At 34.7% G+C, this 23,424-nt stretch overlaps 1 protein-coding gene across 1 annotated transcript in view; it reads right to left on the bottom strand.

Moving 5' to 3' along the window:
* The window catches only part of GPM6A (glycoprotein M6A), a 121,510-nt gene that overhangs the window by 4,337 nt on the left and 93,749 nt on the right, over positions 1-23,424 (bottom strand). The window contains exons 3-6 of the mRNA XM_032109708.1: positions 20,811-20,967; positions 6,818-6,971; positions 4,677-4,753; positions 3,278-3,343 (exon numbers count right to left, since the gene is read on the bottom strand). Coding sequence (XP_031965599.1) covers positions 3,278-3,343; positions 4,677-4,753; positions 6,818-6,971; positions 20,811-20,967 — 454 coding nt within the window. The remainder of the gene's footprint in view (positions 1-3,277; positions 3,344-4,676; positions 4,754-6,817; positions 6,972-20,810; positions 20,968-23,424) is intronic.

Below are 23,424 nucleotides of genomic sequence, written 5' to 3'. Positions count from 1 at the left end.
TTGCCAGGAAACTCCTACTTTAATTTACATAATCTCAAATACATATCCATGTTTTATAACGACATATACATTGAACAGTCCTGCCACCTTTGTTTTTTATTTTAACACCAAGTTCCTAGATAACATTGCCACACTAAGGAGGCCATTTCTAAGTGGCTGTCTAATTGCATTTCACAATTCCATGACCTGAATAGCCTGAAGCCAGTGGGGCCCTCGTCAAGGCTTATTTAAATTGAAGCCAGACAGTTTCCACAGTTTGCCTCAGGAGGTTTCAATTACAGACATATGCAAGACAGTGCAGGGTCTTTCCATACCTGTTCTGCTTAGATATCTTCTTCAATTCTACCACATTTTGAGTTTGGTTCTTTTTGTCCCATCTTGTGTTGACATAAGAATGATATATTTTCAAAATAAACTCTTTGACAGTTTTCTTTGCTGCAAAATGAAACTTTCCCTGACATACTCTAAAAAATTTGATGTTTCCTATATCTCAGTCCTAATACATAGGACAATCCTCCTTTTGAACCCCGAAACAACATTCTTCTTTGCAGACTAAAGAGGTATTTAGTGAATTGTGAAAATATTCTAACATTCATATACAAATCTGAGACTGAGAGATATGGGGAAATGGTGATTTGTGACCAATAGGCTTTGCAAGTATTAACAATTTTTTGTGGTCATTTTGTAATAAATGACTACTTTTTGAAAAAATATATTTTTAAAATGCAGTTTCATGAAAAGTATCCTGAGAACAGATAGTCTTAACGTTTATGAATTAGCTGATTCTTTTGTGACTTTTGTAGAATCATATTGACTTTAGAGAGTTTAGGAAATCTTTTGATATTAAATAGTCTGGCAAATGTTTACAAATCCAGAAGTGAGGATACAGTGGAGTATATTGATGTCAAAACTTAAAATGTCATGTCAGAGAGCAGATTTTACCAATTCAGTTATTCAGCAGTGTCCCTGAAGTTGCACTACTGTTACTGACGGGCTATAAATACAATATACTTACTCCTTTAGTCAGATGGACTCTTCTGGTTTAAAGTAACTGTTCGTAAGAAATATTTTAAGAGTGCATTACATTCATAAGATTTTTCTTTTGTAAAAGACTGGTATTTTAATCTCACTTTCCTGTTGAATTTCACAAACATGGAGATCTGCTACAGGTCCGGATATACACAAAGACAAATGTCACAATTTCATATCTGTGATTATTCTTGAAACAGCACATGTAGTGAAGGGCAGTGGTTCTCCAATGACTTAAATGGCTTCTGCACACTGTTTCTCACCTCAGTCCACTGCTGATGCACTACCTCTGTCTGCTAATTTGAGTGTAGGATCTGGGGGAAAAAAGATATTTTCTTCTTCCTCGATGAGATAGTTAGGACCCCAAATTGATTTTTCCTACCTTACATTACTTTTTCCTTGGGACAGTAAACTCCCTTAAAGAGAATTTTTAATATCTGCATACCCAATCTCAAAATTCTGAATTTTCCCTCATGGCCTATCCCTTGTGTTTGGGCTACTGTGTCAAGTGTGAAGAACATGTCTCAACCTTCAGATGTGGTCTGGTATGCTAGTTTTAGAAGTTACCAGCATCAGAGTGGAACGTGCTAGTCTTTACCAGGTACCAAACAGATTCGAATGGTAGGTTAAAGACAAACAAAAAAATTACAAACTTGAAATATATACAAAACTATTGCAAACATTTAATGAAACATACATCTACCAGCATTGGGACACTATGTAATTTACTAGTACTTAGAGCATTAATTTGTATTTTTGTTGAAACAGTGTTGTCATGTCTGTTCTGTGCAGTCACAGAATTCAACAGAAAGTGCACTTGGATATGGGTAACCTTCAAAATTATGTGAATAAATGTGTGCCATCAACCTGAATTCCTAGGGTATTTGTGTTTGGTGTAACACATCTATGGCATCTTTGATATGCTGAGCTTTGAAGGGTCTTTTTAAAAACTTCATTGAAAGTATTATGTATTTAAACTATGTGGCACAATGTACCTACTTAATTTTTTTTCACTGGAAATGTGTTATTATTCATTGAATATCTTTTGGTGGCTATTTGGATTCAAAACTCACTTGAAATGTAGAATTTTCATCTGAACAAAATAGCATTTGATAATAATTACTGAATATACTTCAAAATAATCATACAATGGAAAACTAATGGTCTTTTGGATATAATTTCCTAACATTAATGATATACTACCATAATTGCTATAAGGTCATCATTTTTGGAACTGTAAGCAGAAAAAATTCAGTTTGGAAAACCAATTAAATTATTAATATGAATTGTATTCTAATATTACGCTTATTATTTGTCGCCTTAGAACAAAAACTACATTGAAAACATATATTTTTCATTTAGCTATCTTTGCTGTTTGCAGGGTGTCATGTAATACTGAAAAAATGGCAGATGAAAAAAAACCCATGAATGCAAGAGGAATACTAGCTTCATTGAATATTTTCGGAATGTACTCTTTTATAAATGTAATTCTGAGGATAACAAAATAATCATGGCCCTAGGATCCATAAAAATTTACTAGTATAAGGAGTATATAGTAATCACCACCACTAACACTTATGAATGCATCAGCACCAAGCAACAGTCATTTTTCATTTCCCATTCCAGCATGCATAATGCAAACCTACACCAGTACAGAATAGCAGGTCTAAAAATATCTTTATGCTTAAGCAAATACAGCAGACAAAAGACAGAAGAGCAGGGCAATAGCTCATACACTTTTTCCTCAGTGGAACCTTCTCATTGACAAAATGTCACTAAATTTAAAGTAATCTTCATTATAAAGGAGCAGAAAAATTAGTCCTGGCAGAAAAATCAACACATTCCTATATATTCCCAGAACTGACAAAAAGATTCTGCTCCTAAAATAGCAGCGTGGCAAGCCTATGAATACCCAGAAAGGCAGAGATCATAAAAGTATAATACTATGGTTACAACACAGACACGTGAATTCAGACACTGGCCTGAATACAGCAAGAGAATACTAAAAATTCTTAGCACATATTTAAAGGCGGTTTTTTTAATTTAAAAAAGTAATAATTATATTCTACTTCAAAGGGAATCCATAAACATATTAAAAAAAAAGAAAAAGAAAAAGAGAGGATTGAATTACAGAACTATATTTTAATAATAGCATTGAGTGATGATGTGGAAATTCAACAGCTGATCCTAAGTCAGAACCAGAAGGTATTAGCAACTCAGATGAGGAGTAGAGTCTTGGGTAGCTTACCATAGCAATGACTGCTGCTCCAGCTCCAGCAAGTGCCACAATGAACAAGTGGAATGTCATATTTAGCTGCAAAGGGAGACAAAGGAAAGGACTTTCATGGTTGTACACCAAAGAGAAACTGAACAAAAATTCAGAATAACGTAGAACAAATAATTACCTTCCTGGTGCCACCCTTCCACAAAAGTAATGAATACGAATATTTTTCCAAGACATTGACATCACTACATGTCATTGTGCTCGTGCTTGTTTTGTTACAATGCTCATATCGGGGAAAAAGCATAACTCCATTTAAAAATATAGCATTTACATAATAAAATATTAAGAAAATTAATTATTTAAAAATAAGCACTCCAGTACATTTTGAAGGATTTGTTTGTTGTTTTTTTTTTATGTTACAATACTACAATACTACCTTACAAGAATTATGTTTGTGGTGGCTTCTCCAGTGGCAGAGACAGCCTAAGAAACCCCATTTTTCCTTCATTAACTGTACCTTTCCATCCACATATATTGATACACTTTCCTCTCATATTTGCCTATCTAATTTGTTCATAGTGATAAAATAGAAACCAGGTTACTTATATAATTCAAATTAACCACCTTCCTCATCTCACCTCAAACCAAATGATTACTTTTGCTTTTAATTTCAGTGACCTGATTTATGCAGCAGTCACAGAGTCAACTACACTATAAGAGCTGCAGTTTCTAAGATGGTTTTGGTACAAGGGTGGATTGTGTACTTTCACTCTAAGATTTATTCAAGCATAGTAAGACCCAGTAAAACATTTATCAAGTGTTGATCCCTTTGGCTTCAGAAGGATCAGCATTTTAGCCTCTTTTTGTTTTAGGGAGATGTAATTTTGTTTGTCCTGTCTTCATCCTTTATCATTTAAAAACAAAACCAGAACCCTCAGCTGCCCTGAAACAGGTGGCATTTGCTCAAGGGAAAAACTACAAAGAAGATGTACTAAGAGCTACGATCCTAACACAAAACAAGGTTTGGCCAAATCCATTTGAATTCTTTACTCTCCTGTCACAACAGTAATCATAAGCCCTTCAATCAATGATTCATTATATGGACCTGTTCATCATGCAGCAGGAGCATTAGCTTTCAAAAACATCTCAGGAACAAAGAACGAGATATTGGAATTATTAAAAAATCCCAACCAAACAAACCACAAATGCATTTAGAAAACAAATGGATGGAGAAATTGCACTGACTAAATTTGGTACTTGGTAAAAGACTAGGAAAACTACTTGCTTGACTGTATTTTTTGCTGTGATTTTATTCACCATCATAGCTAAAATTAGAACATTAGCAGTAAGAAAACACAGATCAGCTACTTCCTACTACAACATATATTATGGATTTGCCAAAAATACTGTGATATTTATTTACCTCATTAGAGTCACACATCTTGATGAAACTTTCTGATGAAGTGCACACTTTCTTTTCCTCTCCAATAGTTACAATACCTGGAGAAGTATAAATATTCACATTATTTAGTATTCCTAGTACAGATCAACTTCCTTTGCATGAGAAAAGCTAAGAACTTATTTTAAAAATTATATCTGGGTTTTGTTGACAATCAGGAGTCTGGAGCGACTCTCCTGTGAAGACAAGATGAGCCAGTTGGAATTTCACAGCCAGAAGAAGAGAAGGCTCTGGGGAGACCCTATAGCAGCCTTCCAGTAACTAAAAAGGGCTGCCAAGAGAGCTGGAGAGGGACTTTATACAAGGGCATGCAGCAGTAGAACAAGGGGTAATGGCTTAAACTGAAAGAGGATAAGTTTAGGTTAGATGTGAGGAAGAAATTCCTTATTGTGAGGGTGTTGAGGCACTGGAACATGTTTCCCTGAGAAATGGTGGACATCCCATTCCTGGAAGTGTTGAAGGACAGGTTGGATGTGGTCCTGAGCAACTTGATCTAGAGGAAGGTGTCCCTGCCCCATGGCAGGGAGCTGGACCTGTTCTTTAAGGTGCCTTCCAACTAAAACCATTCTAGGATTCTACTCTATTTTAGCCAGCCCAAAACTAACACATCATCTATTTAGTAAAAGCCCTAGTAAGAAACATGTAGGTAACAATTTTTCAGCCATTTTTGAAAACATCTTCCCCACTTTGATCAGTACAACAATTAAAAAGCCAGAAATTATTTGCAACCAGTAAATACACTTAAAACCTTCTCTACCCTCATGTGGAGAAATGCGCTGTATATTGCTTTCAGACATATGGATCTGGTATAAAGCTTCTTTCACAAGTTATAAAAAAGCACTACACAAACTTATACTTAATTGTTTCTCTTATCAGCAATAATAACTAGAATCTGCTACCTTACTTCCTTTAGGTGATGTCCAGATACTAAATCAAAGACTAGCTTGAAGAAAAAACTGCAATTAACTCAGTTATCATGAAAAATGATTCTTTCCTAATATTAATCAGTGGTTTTTTGCACTGAATCTACAGGAAACAGGTACATTCACAGAACACACACTTTGTATGTTATATGTTAGTGTTCTATGAACACTCTAAGTAGAATTAATAAAAAAATAGTCATAAATTTTAACAAAATAAAAGGTCATAGAAAGAAATATTAATACATCTGATGGGATCTATACAGATAATTGCTTTTAAACTGACCTGCCATGCTGTGTAGGAAAAAACTCAATAAATAATAAAAAACCCCAACTTTCCTTCCCTCTCATGAAAGAAAAATGCCAAATATTTTATTTCAAGTTAATTGAAATGTTTACTATGAATGAAACTGTTTCTTTGCCAGGAAATGCAGCATCTTTTATATCTCCATTTAATTAAAAATATACTATTATTTTATTTTAGGCCAAGGAAACAAAAGACAAGAAAATGTCTGTAGAGACTATGATTACCCAAAGCTCTGTGGGTTGAGAAACTGCTGAGACCACAACATTAGAATCGAATCAGTCTTGTAGAAGGAAGGAATTGAATTACCCTCACAGGAATTCTCAGGCATTTTAAGATTACAAATCCCTTTCTATCCAAATTTCACATCCTCTCAAAACACACATAGATGCATATCCCCACACTATTCTAACCTCTTTCTTAAGAGTGTTACTATTGGTATTGTTGATCCTCATCAAAATTTTTGGAAGCAATCAATCTTGTCATGTCCCAATTCACCTCTGCAGAGACAGCTGATACCCTAGGATCTCACATCTCCAAGTCAGTGTCCTACCACAAGACTAGAGTAATTTTCCAGATAAATGACTAATTAAGCATTTTAGAAAATTTCCAGCAATTTCTAAAGAAGAGACTAAGCAGAAGCCCCATGCCAGATTTTTATTACTCTGAGAAGATGGACAAGGTTGACTCAATTTTTGTCAGGTATGGAAATGCAGTTTGCCTCTTACACACTTAGACTAGTGTGTAAAAGGGAAGAGAGAGACACTAAACAGTTGTTTCAGAAACACTGAACAGTTCATTTCAGATACATGGAAGCAAAGCAGTGGAATGCTTTCTTTTGTGAAATCTTACTTTTCATTTAGTGCTTTTTCTTTACATACCATATTGGCGAAGATCCAAGCAGAGATTAGCTCCGTCCACTACGGTGGCATTTCGGCAAATGGTCCACAGATTGAAGTACATGTAAACAGGCAGAGAAGTAAAAGCTGTAACGCCAAGCCAGGCCAACATAAAGATGTATGTCAGCATAATAAACTGCAGTAAAAGAGGGAAAAACAAAACCAGTGGTAAGTCAGAGCTTAACTGATACACCATTGGAAAAAAAGGAGCCACTGAGAAGTAACAAATGCATCTGTGACTGGCTTTGTCTGTTTCTGTCCTTATTCAGCTTATGGTTGTGGTCTGATAATCTATTAATGATCAGGTCAAAATGATGCCAGAGCACTAACATGATGTTTCTGAAGAAGAATTATGCTTCTAGAAATGCAAGCTTACTCCATGTTCCTCTCACTCTTGTGCCAACGATGGATGCACAGCACAGCACCTGAAGTACAGACAGCTACATGCCTTGTGAAGTGTATCTGTCCCTCTCTCTCATCACCACTACTCCATAGTTAGGACAAGATATGGTTGTATATTTCACTATCAATCATGATGCAAAAAATTAAAATTAAATACTGTAGGTTTTGCTTCTTCTGATTTTAAAATTGGGCTTTTAATATAAATGAGCCTTTTTCTATGACTGCCACAAAATCTCACTGGCAAATCCATTTTGTGTTGAACCACTGAGACTATATTTTTACCATTCTGTTATTTCATTCAGATATATTTGGGGTCTAGATACAATCTAATTCATCATTCAGAAAGAAAAGTAGGGTGGTTACTTCTATTAATAAGAAACACAGTAGATTACATGCTCTGCATCATATGTTCTCCAAAGGCTACATGCTTGCTTTCCTTAGCGAAAAGTCTCAGGACTGCAGCAATGTGCTCTCGGGAGGCATTGAGCTCTCTCCTTGCCTTCTCAGCCAGCAGTCATGTTGGTACACCCATGTCTTGTAAATACGTAAACATGCTACCTTGCTGCTCCTTTGCTGGCCTGAGACCACTGGGAAACACCCTCATCAATAACAAACCATCTTTTCATTATATATTGTGGAAAGGATATGAAGAGGCTACACAGTAAAATGTGGAAATCAGTCTCCAAATATTGAATCCAAACAGCCCCAGCATTGGGTAGCTTCAGAAATGCTGATGAATCTTAACACATTACTGGAAATAAAAATGTGTCAGCACACTAACACTTTTGTCACTGTTTACCTCAGAAAAATATTGGCTCTGAGAATAAGAAATAAGAAATATTTTTGGAAGCTGAATAAGCTAGTCTACAATCTGCTTAAAATTAAACCTTAAAGAGTAAATAAGGGGAAAATGGAAGATATTTTCCTGTTTGTTTTTTGTTTTTTTTTAAATATAAGTTCCCTCACATCACGTAATACAGAAAATAGCCTAATATAAATTCAAATTTTAGTTATGGAAATCAAATAAGGTCAGACTCTAAGCAGTTGTAAATGGTACTAAATATTGTAGTAGGGTGGCTTATCTACATTGACTTGATCAGGAAAAGAAATCCAAAACAAAAGGTCTGAATTTTAAATGAGGCACTTTTATTGCTTTGAAGTTATAGGATGGATGATCTCAAGCAATATTAAAGAGACCTTAATTTGATTTACTTAAACTCACTTCCAAATATTATTAAATAAAATTAATTTTTATTCTGAGGAAGTATATTTACATAGGTATTTAATGAAGTTTAATTAATCCAGTTTAAAATTTACTTCAGGTTAATTTTCCTGATTGTCCCTAGGTGAATGAGACTTGTAGAAGTAGTTCACAAAGTTGTTTAATACCTTTGATATCAACTTTCTCTCCTTTTCTTTAGTTAGAAGTCCATGTTTCAATACTCATACTTTACCTCCATGCCTACCAGTTTGAGAGTTACAAACTATTTTAACTTTTCACTCAACATCCAGCTAGTTTAAAAGGAAAATTGATGTTTCTAATTTATGCATAAAGATTTCAAAAAATGCATTCATGCAGATAATGGCTGTCTTCCACTCCAAATTTTCCCAAGAACCCACTTACTAGAAACCCAACTGATAAAACAGAGAAAGTGATAGCAAAGTCCATAATAAATATGGACCCTTGAATATTACAGTAGACCTTTCCATGTGTCAGTGGCTTTATATATTGGAAATTCTGTTCCATCTATTGCAGAGATAACACAAGTAAATACCTTTCTGTTGTTGTTGTTGTTTTACTGGTTTCTTTTTTCCTTTCCATATTACAGTGTTAAAGCTAGTGAAACAACATCTGGCTCAGCCCCAGGCATGCACTTACAAATAATTACTTGGAAAATTACTTAGAAATGTAGATTCAGGGCTATGAATTCCCAACTAAACTGCTGTGTCCAATCCTAATTTATTATCAAGCTAAAGACTTGCACTCTTTTTTTTCTAAGGCAGGAGTAAGAAATAATAAGACTGTTTTGGTGTAGACTTTAAATTCTCAGTTGACTATCTTCTACAAGTGTTTTAAAAGTAAATCAGCCTCCTAGCCTATATTCTGAGCTTGTCAAACACAAGCAAGTCTGAAGTCTTACTTGTGAGTCTTCTAGAATTAGTGAAATAACAATATTTAATGAATTTATTATGTCTCAGTGTAGCAAATCATAATAAATTAATGGAGTACTAAATTTTTTATATTAGTTACATTACTGAAATGTAATAACTGCTTTTATGACTGGGCTCCATATAGATTTAGGAATCTTCCTATTTTGTGATTAACACCAAATGGAGTAAAAAAGATTGGCCTTACTATGAGCATTACAAATTATTTTTAATATCTATTTATTTTCTGTTCTGTAGTAGAGATGAGGAAGCCTGCTTTAAAATCTCAGATAATACAAAGCATTGGTATAGCAAAGAGGGGGAAAAAAGAGCTTATTAGTCTCTAAAAAATCTGCCTTGGGCATAAAATGATAGCCATAGAAATCTGTCAGATGATAGTTGCTGTGAGTCATAAGAGCTGCCTTCTCAGAGAGAATTGCATGCTTGTTTATAGAACAGATTCTCTTTAAAAACATGGACCTGATCGGTTGAGTATTTCAGAAAAGTCACTCAAATGATGATTTCATTTTAAAAACGTATTTTAGAAAAGGAAGAACTTCAGTTTTCCTGTCAGTTACTTTCAGCTGAAGAGCCAATGGCCAATGATGTGCCTAATTACGTGGCATAACACCAAGAACACCAAGAAGACAGGAAAAAATGCGTAAGCTTCCTTTCTTTTAAGTAAGAATGACTAAAATATAAAACTTCAAGTTAAACCATGTGGTAGTTATAGCTTATGCCTGAAAGCTGCTATCACTGATATCAGTGAAGCAAACCACAGAAATGTGATCTGGGCAGTAATATAATTCCTCCTGTAAGAGAAGTAAAAATGTTTAACCTTGCACAACAAATTACTAGTTTCTAGCCATAGCAGGTGTTAGCTTATAAATTTGTTTTATAATTGAATGAAAATGTGAATTATTTTATAAAAAATAAGCACAGGAAAAAATAAAGTCTTTTTGTAGATAATTTCCTCTGCTATTACAACCTAACCCTCTTTGCTCTAGAGAACTTACAAGTAACGCTTAAGGAGCCTGTTCACTCCAGGAGTTAAATTCAGAGATCAGCCTCCTGAGATTCAAAGGTATCTTTCTCCTTTGAAGTAGCATTCTGCTACATGACAAGCCAAAGGTTTCTGAAATAGCAGTATAGCACCTTAAAGAGATATCACAGTTTGTTCTTTAGCATTCTATCTATTGTGTTTATAGTGAGAATTACTTTCTCTGATCAGTTTGATTTTCAGTCTAAGAAGGCCAAACACATAAACTCAAAACAAACTAGAGGTAATAGTGAAATTCATCTGCCAAATCATGAAGATAAAAGATCACTAATTTAAACTCAGCTCACATTTGCAAAGAATAGTTAAATGAATAATTATTTGAACAAACAAATCTTCAACCTTTTCAGTGGTTATTTTTTTGTACCATCCCCATGGCTGGCAAAACACTCTTGCCAGATTTTGTAAGCTTTTCAGTCCCTGTAATGGCTTTTCTGAGTTATAAATTTTCAAAGTAGGCGAATCATCAACCTTATAGAATGATTATTTTAATCAAAACAGACCAATGTCAGGAAGAAGGTATTTCAGAGTATATTCTGAAATTATATGTGCGGAGCACAACTTCCTTGGTGGTCACATCTGGTTGAAATCCTTTTTCCACTGAAAACATTACCTAAATCGTATCTGTTTTAATAAGATCAAGATTTCAGTTACTCCTTTTTTTTTTCCCCTCCTTCTTTTAATTTATGGGTAGTTGTCCCATGAAAAGCACATTCATTAAATTTCAAACACTGTTCTTGTTTTAGTTTTGTTATAAATATTTTAGTACCGCTGAAGAAACATTGTGTGATGGCTTCAGTGGCCCTAGGGACAGAGACAGTGAAATCATATCTTTCTACAGACAGACATGGAATGAAAAGGAACCAAATTAAACTTCATTCATTTCATTTTATGAGGACACTACTGCTTACAACAAGAAAAATAATACAGAAACATAGCAACAAATTAAGTGCCCTAATAAAACTTAACTCTAGAAAACTCATTTGCCATGTAATTTTATCTTTGTTCCAAACCACTCAGTACTTACTTTTACACTTTCTCTGAATCTCATCATGTATTTATTTTATATGAACTCCCTGATGTGAGCTCTCAGCCCAGAGACTTGCAAAAAGATGTATGCCTTGCTGTGTTTCCATCCCATTTGGATTTATTATTCTATGACACACCCACAAAAAATGTTTACTTTCAGCTACATGAACTAAGACATTCCTTCCAAACCTCTTCGCAGCTTCAGAAATTGTCTTTGACAGTTTTTGCCAGCGATCAAAACGGTATCTACAGAGATCATGTACATCCATCCTGGCCAAAGCCTATCATGCTTCATTATGAATTCCTGGCAGTGCTGGACCTCACCCAGGATAAGCCCGGGGTTAGCCTGGCTGTCTCTGATGGGAACACTGGAAAGCAGCTGGCCTCTGCAGTGCAGTGTAGTCCTGGTTTTGGGTGCATTTTCAAAACAGGAAATATCAGAACAAGGCCCTGTGTTGGACTTTTTGGCCACACAGATGCATGAACAGAAAGATCTTTTCAATTATTTCCTGAATTGCCCTGTCTCTCAAATGTCCCATTCACTTTCGATTGTCCATATATTTGCTTTCAATACTAATAAAAACTTAATTAGTTTTAGCACTTTGCCCAACCTTAGATTCATAACTAACCTTTGGCTATCAGGCCTTCTGCTTCATCTTGTTCATTTTATTCAGAAAAAAATTCCTCTGAGTTATTGCTACTGTCTCCTTACCCTGTGCGCATTCTGCATAAATGCATTTACATACTCTTTTAAAATTATTAATTGCAGCTGACACATATTTTCTCAAATGCTGAAATTTGTCTTGATGAAGTTGTACTGGTAGAGTACTGATAGAGTGCACAGTTCTCTCTTCAGTACAAGTCAGATTTAAAGAACTACATGGGTTCCCACTTTAGGCCTATTGTTTATTTGCATTCAGTTTTCTATAGTGCAGAGTTCTGACTACACCTTACATCAACAGTCCAGACTCAATAATGTCGTGTTATGAATAAACTTTTATGACAGAGTAGTTTAAAGTTTGCTCCTGTTTGTCACCTGTATTATTACCCCACAGCAGTTTAATTCTTCTTTCGAGAGGTTCAGATTTCATCCAGCAAATTTTTGAAATTTTTTTTCATTTTTAGAGAAGAATCTCTACATAAATATTTCCACCTCTTCCCAATGGATTTTTTTTCTGCAACAGCATCTTACATGTATAATTCCCCATATGCAAATATGAAAAAGAGCAAGTAAAAAAGTTGCAGAGTTCCTCTGGAAAATATTTTAACAATGCAGAAGCTCGAACAGCCTTTGCTGCTTAATCTAAAATGTTGTCTAGAACCAAAAATGCTATTATTTATTTAAATGTAAATAAATCAGAAACTGAAATAAAAAAATTGTGTAGATGTCTTTAGACATTAGTATGTTTAAGAAGGACTGTTGAGTAGCTCATAAGGAAACGGCCTCTAACATTCTCATTTCCAAATTAACATCTCCATTCCAAACATTAACATCTCCAAATCCACGCCTCATTCATGGAGAGAAATAAAAGATGAAACAAAAGTATTTCAACTTGTCTCATTTTATATACAATGCTGCTGGAAGAGACTGCTGTTCTGATATTACCACTCAATGCACTGCAAACCACAGAAAACACACACTTGCAAAGTCCTTTCTGCTTAGTCTGTAGTATCCCTTTCATTGCTAACAATCACTTCTTGGACATTTATTATTTTTCCTCCACAAAACGTGTTCATTCTCTCTCTCTATGACATATTATACTCTCAGGCACAGCTCCAAGAGTCTTGTTGAAACATGGATAGATTTCATGGTATGCTATTACTGTCATGTGTTTGATCCTCCTTGGCTTGCATTCAAATCAACTGCTTTGAGAGGAAAAAAAAGCCAGTATTGGTCTAAATTTCTCTTCATAGAGGGACAGACTTCTCATGTTTGCCTAACTGAAATTCATTCATTTACTAAATATTACCTAATGTGAATTTCCTTTGATTTTTAAAATATATGACTAGCAAAATATGAAATCCAAGAAAATTGAATTTATTTTATGGACCAGGGTTTTTTTGGGCTTTTTAAAACATTTTTCTTCTACAGATAGTTTAGGTGGAAGAAAAAAAACCTGATTTTGTCAAAATTAGGAGCAATTCTCACTGTTACTTTCTGCTTTTCGTCGCACATACATTTTTCTAAAATTTTCTTTAAATGTGTATTTCAAGGTTAAAATACTCCATGCATTATTTCTATGGCTTTGGAAATCATTTAGATGCATATAGAAAGCTGGCTTACTTTCTGATTTATGTTGCTGATTTATTGGTAGCAGTGGAGAAGTTTTCCACAGTCACCTCAGAAATGATTCTCTAACAAATTGCTTCACTTTTTGAAATATTGCTTAGTAAACAAATCGATGAAATATCAGTTTGAAGAAGATGGCTTTGCATTGATACAAATACAAGTTTTACCTTAAGATCATATAATTTCTCTCTTTGGTACTTCCTTGTAAATCAAACATTCTAATTTATTTTTTATTTCTGAATTTTTTTTAGAATGTTGATGGGTTTGTAGCATTGTTGCCTAAAGTTGTTATCATTAGTTATTTTATATGTCCTTCAGGCAAGACAATAATTTTTATAGTCTGACAGGTTTCTGAAGCCCTACAGAAAGCACTGGATTTTTACTGCTGCTTGACAAAAGTAGAATTTCTTATGTACTTTTTTTCACAATCATTCAAACAGGAATTACTTTTTCTCAAAATGCATATGCTTATATTTTCACATTCTCAAAGTTATCCTCCTCCTTTTGTTTTTGTTTCTGGTGGTGTTTTTCCAGCAATAGGAGGTACTATCTGGGAATATACCTAAGATATTCGCTTTGTATTTAAATGTGATTAAAGATAAATAATCTGGTTTTAAAACTGGCTTTTTAGAATATGTATTAGATTTCTTCATTAAATACCCCTTTTTCATGTGCTCTTCTATGTTCATGCCACATAACTATTCAATTCAAAGACATAAAGTAAGAAAAACAATCATTTCCATAATTACCCTTTCCCTGATATTGTAGGCTAATCCTAGTAGTAAATTTTCCAGGTTATGCTAGCAAATAGCTGATAACTTATTTATAAAATCCTGAACCATAATATAATGGTTTTCAGTGATGACAAGTTTTCTATACACAGAGGAAGGTACATCACTCAGCTGGGAAAAGACTGAACAATACAGATTTTTTACATTTTTCACATTTCCAAAATTTGAATTGCAACATTTTTTCAGGAAGTTTCCATGGTTTGTAGTTGGACACAAGCCAATGAAGCTTAAACTAGAAAGTAGAAATAATACTTATAACTCTAAACAGATGTGTCACTCAAACTTTTTACTTGGCTGTCAAAAAAAACCTATGTGTGCTCTTTCCTGATATATTCTTAGTGGGCTTTGAGAAGTCCATGTGAAAATGAAGGGGTAGGGACCTTCCTTGCTTGTTTCCTGTCTTGCCAAGCATTCAGAATCAATAACACAGATTTTTAAGCTTTTACTGTGACCTTAAATGATAAATTTAAAAGTTTCCCTCCTTCCTGTGCAAACAATGCCAAAAATATTTACAAAGCTAACTATAAATTCCTAAGACATCAATAGGAAGACGCAGTTCACATGAACAAAGCTTTTTCATATGAACAGAGAACAAACATATATAGTTTTTGTGGGTTTTCTTTCACCATAAAAATAATGAGTTTGTGATAATTCCACTGATACTCAAAGGCTTAAATAACTATAAAAAGAGTAAGATGCTAGATGCAGTGAATAAGTTGGCCAGCTGAAAACAAGGATCAGGGAAAACTGTCATCATCTGAGGAAACATTCAAGTTAAAGCTGAGATGGATTACCTGAACGTAGGGGAAATAAAGCTATCATCTTGAGCAATTTATGATGATCCGTAATAGAAAGAGCCCATGGAGAAAGTGCAACCTCTCCCAAAGTCAAGCATACTTTGGAAATGCATGACAGCAATTTAATTAACAAAAAATACTTATTGACTGAGCTCATATGCCAAGAAAAAAAATCTGTCATCGATGTGCAAGATGCACAGCACAATCTGAAGCAAAAACATTTCATCTGGTTTATCACCAGCAGTAACATTGCTATCAGCTAGCAGCAAGACTAAGAGAAGCTGAGAAGGTACTGGCAAGGAACATTACAATGTCTGGCCCACTCCTCTATTAAAGGAAGTAATGAACACTGCAGTCAACAAGAACGCTGAATATACAACACATGGCAAGTTGTGGGAGAAAAGGAATACCAAATGAAAGAATGATTTTATGGGTGCAATATTCCTGAGTGGGAAAATCTGGAACTATACAATAAAGAAAAACAAAAAGGCTTGAACAGATTACAGAAATAAGACAGATAAAAACTAGAGTCAGCAACTAGAAACGTATAACAAAATAATTTCTGAGCTCACTGCAAAAGATTTCTAAAAATATAACAAATAGTGAAAAAAATAACTTGCTTTCTTCTTTCTTTTGTAGATACCATATGTATACTAGCAATGCAGTTGGGAGAGAATGGCATAAAGATGACTCTCTTAACCATTCAACTGAATTTTGAACTTTTTCTGGGGCTTGTTCTTCCTATTTCAAGATCAAGAGCAGAAGACTGCAAGGAACAGAGTTCTCTAAAGAACTGGTCTAGCATCCAGGGATAAGATGAATTCCAACAATCTATAAAATTGCTAATATGTTTTCTTTCATCTATTAACTCCAGCAGTGTTTAGATAGCAAATGTTATTCACCTAAGTTCCAGCTAAAGGGGCCAGGCAGGATACATTCAACTAAATGTATACAGTTATTGAAGAGCTTAACATGAAAGACATAACTTAAAAGACTTAAGGGTTATTCTCTTTGCAGAAAATAGGACAGTCACAAAAAAATTCAGTTCATATGACAAAGTTTGCCTAAGCCTCCCTCTCCTTTAACTGCTGAAGGAGCATAAGCCTTTCTCTTGACAACCTTAGTGACATTCCTAATTAGGTGGGATATATCTGTGTCATAATATATTACCTCTGAAATTAACTACTCCATTAGCTTCTGGGTAATTTCTGGAAAAAATTCATGCTTCTGGTATTCAGTTGAGCAATCTGAAAGGTCAGAGCGCTATGAATCTCACCTTCCCCATTTCCCATATCACTCTCTGAAATGACTTACGGCATGCACAACTTAACATGTAGGGGGACAAGAGATTTTTAGATACTTTTCTTAGTTAAGATTGGATTAAAGGGCTCTGGACCCATAAGCATATCTGCTGTCTTGGAGAGAAGGTCCTTTATTTCTCACAAATATAGTATGAAGCATACTATATTCCTCAGATGGAGCAGAATTTAATCAGAAGCAAGGCCTCCCTGTCTGTCAGCTCAGCATTTTTTCCCCAGAATATCCAGACAGGGTATCTAATCTTCAGAAATGAGAACTTCATTTCTAACATTCAGAAATAATACATCTGTTCTGGGTGGGAAAGCCAGATGAGCCTGCACTGAGCTCTCTTCTTCCTGTTACACAAAGAATCGAATATCAATATGATGCAGTTTCACTGCCTCTAGAACAACTGGTCTGGTAAGGAAAAGATGAAGTAACGAGTCCACAGATGGTTTTTCAAAACATTTGTGCAGCTTCCATTTTTTTTTGCAAAATAAAATCTGGAAATATTTTGGGAAGCTCATGTTATAGTTTAGGCACTCAAGAAGCGTGTGTGAAATAGCACATAGGTAACCAGGTACCCAGAATTATTTTCGAAGGCAGAAAAATCCTTGTCAGTAATTTAAATAAAATAATCCTAAAACTAAAGACACAGAAAATATATGTCAGTGCAGTTTAGCATATAAAACATCTTTCATGGCCTTAACATGGTTCTTTTGAAAAGCAAGATACAAAGAAATAGAAATACAACCACCAATTATATGTTTTCTGATGAAATAAAAAACAACCCCAAACCCCCTTTCCCATTTTAGAGCATAAAATGAGGGGGAAAGTGTCATTGTGTTTCTTTGTTCATTTTTTTCTATTGACTGTGCAAGCAGATATTCGAAAACAAGGTGTAAATGAGGCTTTCCATGACCAACGGAGCTGAATATAAATAGGAAGGGTATTAAACTGCAAACATGAAAACAGTGTTACAGTTGGCTTCAGGCCTGTCTCCCATTCTTTACCAATCATGCTGTAGAACTGTTATATATGACTGTGTATTTAATACCCTAAAAGCATGTTCAGGCATTGAAAAATGAAAACTAGAGACAAAGCCATTCCTCCTTGAATGTGACTGGTATTGTTTTACTGCTTTTTTTTTACTTTTCACAGTAAATTAAGTCTGCAAACATTGAGTCTTCACTGTCACTTTCACAAGGCCTCTCTCAGATGTGAGAGGCTCTACTCCACGGCAGCACTGACACGACTTGGATGCTAAGCCTCTGAATGCTCAAAACAGCTGATTAGTCAACTATATTGTCACTGGAAAGGTTAGGTTGAGCTATTTCTTTTTCCATTACTTCAGGCAAAAAAAATTCTTTTTACCCTATTTTTCCTATTCAGAGCTAGAAAGTGAGCTATTTGCAGCTGAGGAGGGAGGTCAGAAGGGCACATGAAAAGTTCCTTCAGATGTTGGCTATCAGTGTTCTGAAAAGCCTGCTTTTCAAAAATATTTCTTGAGAAAAAGCCACTGCTTTTCATATTTCCATATCTAGAAATACAAGTTAAAATAAACTTTGCCTTCTTTAAATTTTTTACTGATTTTTTTTCCTCCATTTTCAAAGTAGGTTTAGTCACTGACATAACAAATTTGCTCGTGCAAAATATTAACGACAAACAACTAGTGACAACAGTAAAGATGAGGGACTTCATTTTCAGACTGTAACATGCTAAACTTCTATTTAGAAAGACATCAACAAATTTGATGTGAAATCATAGTCACAATTGGGCTTCTTACAAAGGTGCTTTTGATGTGGAGCCATTTTTATAATATTAGTTTTTCAAAACAACAAATATCCTGTGTGTACATTTCTGTTAGTATTAAGGCATTGCTAAAAGGAACCAACTGTTTAATCTTTGACAGATTAAATTTTAATACTCACAAAATTACTAGCTCAAAACTGTATACAAGGAAGCTTTCTTGCAGCTTGTAGTATCTGCCAACTCCTTTCAACAGCATTATCTCATTTTGGCAACTGTACCCAAAAAAATTTATTACAGCACATTTTTAACAATTGAACAATCTGGCCTCGACATACAGCACTGATTCGGTTTCATTTACCTCTCCACTCTTCTTTTTGTTGTTCTTAGGTCCTATCCTATTTCTTTATGTCATTGCATGTGTTAAGGAACTGAATAAATTCTAAACACATCATTGCCGGATTAAAATATTTTCTAATTCCAAATTTTTTTTTTTTTTCCCAAATCTCAAATGTTGTTTTCCCATTAGGAATTTTAAGGATGAGACAATGAAAATCGACCTAATCAAAAAGGGTATCAAGTTTTAATTGACACATACTCTCTAGAGCACAGACACTAAAGCCAGAATAATAATCAAAAGCGACTCCAGACATTTGTATAACAATCTTACTGACATATCATCAAAATGAGACAAGCAATCAAACAGATTCATGGGGTTTTTCACCAAGAAAAAGAAAAAAATTCCACTGACTTCAACAATAATGACCACAATGTATTTAACTCAAACTAATTGATGGATTATTGTAATTGTGACCATAAAGAGTGTATAGCCTTAACCTCAGCTGCACAATGTGTATCAACCCAGGGCTTCTCAAAGTAAAACACAAGCAATGCAAATTATTACTGATGAGGAAAGTAAGGTTCTTTAGGAATTAATGTAATGAATCACTAATACTAACAGTGATATTAACCATAGAATAGCTGTTTAACTGTTCATTTCTTCTAGACACGTACTATAGAATTACAGTTATCCAAACTGTGAGAGCATGCAGCACTGCTCTGCTGCAGTACTGAGGACAGGCATTCACGGGAGCTGTGAAGAAAAATAATATTCTGAAAATTTTGCAGCTCTATACAGAATTGGAACTAGCTTAGTAGGTCCTCAGTGAATACAGATTAGAGACTTCTTTCCAGGAGGTGAAAGCAGTGTTGGTGTAAGCAATGACTGCTCTTTACATAAAATGTTCTCGGTCTTTATTTATATATTTATTTAAAGGTTTTAAAGCAATCTTAGTAAAAGTGCCAAAATTATACATTTATGACAAGAATGAAAGAAAAAGAGATGAAAACACAGGATTACTCTGGAGCAGGTTACATTTATGTAGAGATGACATATATACTGCATTCCCCACTTCATAGGATTTAGACCATCTGTGTCCAGTTTAACCTTAAACGTCAGGTTATCCAAAATACTAGCTCTGATAGTCTTCATCTAACTGGAAGTATCTATTGCTTATATTTGTTTAGACTCTATTCCACTTTAATAAGTGTTGACAGTTGTGGTAGAGTACAGTGGGAAACCCAACCCTGCCTACTATTTCATATATTATTTATTGTTAATACAGCATAAAAATAAGTGTACTTTAACACACAGATCTATTTGGGTGTATTATTCATTTAATATTCATCACAAAATATGAGGTTTTGATGAAGGCTGTGTTTGCAGATTTATCCAACTCCAAAAGATACGAAGTGCACAGGCCTCTTACCTTAGATTCAGAACAATCAAATACCAAAAAAAAATTGTTACCTACCTGACACTGAACAGAAATGTTAAAATAATAATCCCAGTTGAAACAGTCAGGAATTTTAGTATGAGAAACTTTCATTTAAGTCCTAGTACAAATAGGAATTTTTTGAATCTAGGTTTTCCAGGGTCATAAGTGAATGGTCTCTCCAAATCAGAGATTAACACAGGAGTAAATAATGGACTCTTTGCCATTTAGAAACAAAATAGAACCTGATGACAGGTTTCAGCTTGTTCCAAAGAGGAACAAGCAAGATTCCTAAAATAACTGAAAATATTAGTAAGGGAAATATTTCTTTCCCAGTAGAGCTGTAGGCCTTACAGTTTAGTCCTGTTCAGTACAGCTTACATTGCTGAGGTAATGAGCTTTCTCATTCAACGGGTGGAATTCATTACTCCTGAGTAGCAAGAATTACTTAGCATTTAACCAATACAGAGAACGTTTGTAACGCTCTGTTCTCCTTTGCTGTAATTTTTAAACACTGAACTGAGGTATCACAAAATCTTAAAGAAACACAAAATGAAAAATAAACATCACAAGGCACGAAAAAATATACAAAGCATGATGAATTTGTTATAAGTACAAAAGCCTTCTTAATCACTTACCCAGGCACTCACACATCTGCCGCAAGTGGTGATTTTGAAATCTCCATAGAGATCCTTGATGGCACCAGTCGTAAAGAATCCCTCCACCATCAGCAGAATGCCGTATACAAAGAATGCAGCTGCTACACCATATATCACATACTTGAAGATGTCAATCCTGTAAAGGAACAGCAAAAATTAATTATCTGCATAAATATTTAAAGCTGACTGAAATTTCAGGGTGAGATAATCCCACTAAGACCCACTAAGTCTCAAACTTTCTACACTGGAGTCCGTTTAAGTGTTGATGTGCCATAATGACAGCTGAAGCTGAGGACAGGAACGAACTTTGAAATAAAATAGCATTGATACAAGAAACACTGAGTCATTTAATCTAATTAAATGTAAAATGGATCTGGGTAGGTAAGACAGCAAAAATTCTCACATTAATTTAAAAGTCAGTTATTTTTCAGTTTATTTTTTTCTCTAAATGAAGTGGAAAAGAAAAAAACAAAAGGAAAAGGAAATCTGACACATCAGCTGAGTCACACATCCTATCCAGTACTTATGTTATAGAAGATACATTCTTCAATAAAACTTTCTGCACATACAAGTAGTTCTCAAGCTGCAATGTCAGTCTGTACTATCTTGTCATTATTACTCTCCCACTTATTCTCTGGTGGACCAAGTGTCCAACACAGAATAATAAAGTCATCAAGAGAGATTCCTTCAAACCAGAAACATATCATTCCAGAAGTAATGAGGTCAGATCATCTGGAATTCTTCTATAGTGCGGCTTTAAAACATCATTTCACAGACACAGCTGAAGCAACGGAGGGATGGCTTGCAGTGTGACATGCAGAATCCTAGAAGGCTCAGTTCACTACAGAGAAGGTTACCTGGGTTGTGTGGTTGTTCTGCCCAGCACTGCCTAGAAGTTCAACATTGGCTCAAGGATCTGCCTCCTAAATGCTCTCTCATGACCAGTTAGTGAAAAGATTTTCAGTAGCGCCTCTCTGCTCTGTTTAAGCTTGGAAACATTCCTACTGACCATAGCCTTAGATCAGCAGATTTCAGTTTTCTGCTTGAACTTCTCCAAAACACTAGCCACAGTAAATTTTCAGTTTATTGATGTGACAGGGCAGGAGCTGTGCAACTCTTTACAAAATGGTAATAAGCAGATTTAAGGCGGTACTAAGTTCCAATCTTATTCTCCAGGTCAAGATAGCAACCCCTCATAACAATGCAAGACAAAAAATAAGGCTGAGAACAATTAGGATCTGCCAGATGAATTTTGACATGCCATTACCCACAATGGATGTTTTCTCAAGGCAATTAATATTTTTATTGTTATGAAAGGAAATATTTAATGATAACAATTCCTTAGGAGCACACTTTTCATCATCACCCAAAAGACAACTCACAATACACATTTTACATGTACAATACAATGAAACCCATTAAAATATCTTTGAGCTTGAATGGTTTTCAAAATATTCAAAGTCAGATTCAAGTCTATGCTAAAAAATGTAATAAAAATGCAGTTAAACTTCTGACCTAAATGGGGATGGGAGAAGTACTATAAATGAATGCTTCTAGAAATGAGACAGGTTATGTTTTTCCTAAGATTCTAATACCAAAGTATTTCCAGCCTTTTTTTTTACATTGCTTTTTGTTTCATACTCAAGTGAAAACTGGAGTAAGTTGATTACTGTATGGAATAGGTACGTAAACAACTCAAAAGGGTGAAACAAATTTAACACTGTAGATGGTCTGAGATGATGAAGATTAAATTTATTTTAATATATATAATTCTGATCACATTGAAAAATCCCATTTCCCTGATTATATGGTAATTTGGCCATTATAACGCTTTTTTTTTAACATCAAACGCATGTTTTAATATGCCTATCTTGTCATTAGTGATTAAAAAAAGGTTACAAAAACAAATAGCAACTTGGTGACTATTCCATAAAAACTCTTTCAATTCCTGTATTATATACTTTAAACAATTGCGACCTTCACCAGTGGTTGAAGTCTGGGAGTTCTGCCAGCAGCAGCTTCTCTCAGACCCCTGTGTGCTCGGTTACAAGCTATCATTGCCCTAAAGAGATTAGGACTTTTGAGAAGTCCAGAGACTATTTCAGTCCTTACAACAGCCCTTTAAACCATCTGTGCTGAGTCTCCCACTGAGCTGCTTGTGTCAAAAAGTGTACTAAGAGATCTCTGCTTTTTCCTTAGCCTTCTGTGCATCTACAGGAATAACTTTCACTTAAGCCTTCCTTTCACAAAAAGAAAAAATATATATAGCCAAACACTAGCCAAATATAGAAATCAATTTCTTCCTCCTCCACTTGTTACAGAGAGGTCATAAAATCTCTACTCGTCGGACTACATGGGATGAAATAGCCAGACTTATTCCAAGGGAAAAGGATCTCCTATAAAGCAAAGAATAAATAGATTTTAAAAAATTGAGACAATCACTCAACTATGTCTTTAAAAGCCAGATAGAATTGTATTGCAGTATAGCTACAGTGTCTGTAGCTGTATTTAAAGAAAATGTATTACAACAGTAACTTTTTATATATATTGTTATTCTGCAGCATCTAATACAGTTCACATAAACTTTTATTTT

The sequence above is a fragment of the Corvus moneduloides genome, chromosome 5 (genome assembly GCF_009650955.1).
Source record: "Corvus moneduloides isolate bCorMon1 chromosome 5, bCorMon1.pri, whole genome shotgun sequence".
Taxonomy (NCBI): domain Eukaryota; kingdom Metazoa; phylum Chordata; class Aves; order Passeriformes; family Corvidae; genus Corvus; species Corvus moneduloides.
Note: the sequence above shows the minus strand (reverse complement) of the source record. Positions and strands in the feature narration are given on the sequence as shown.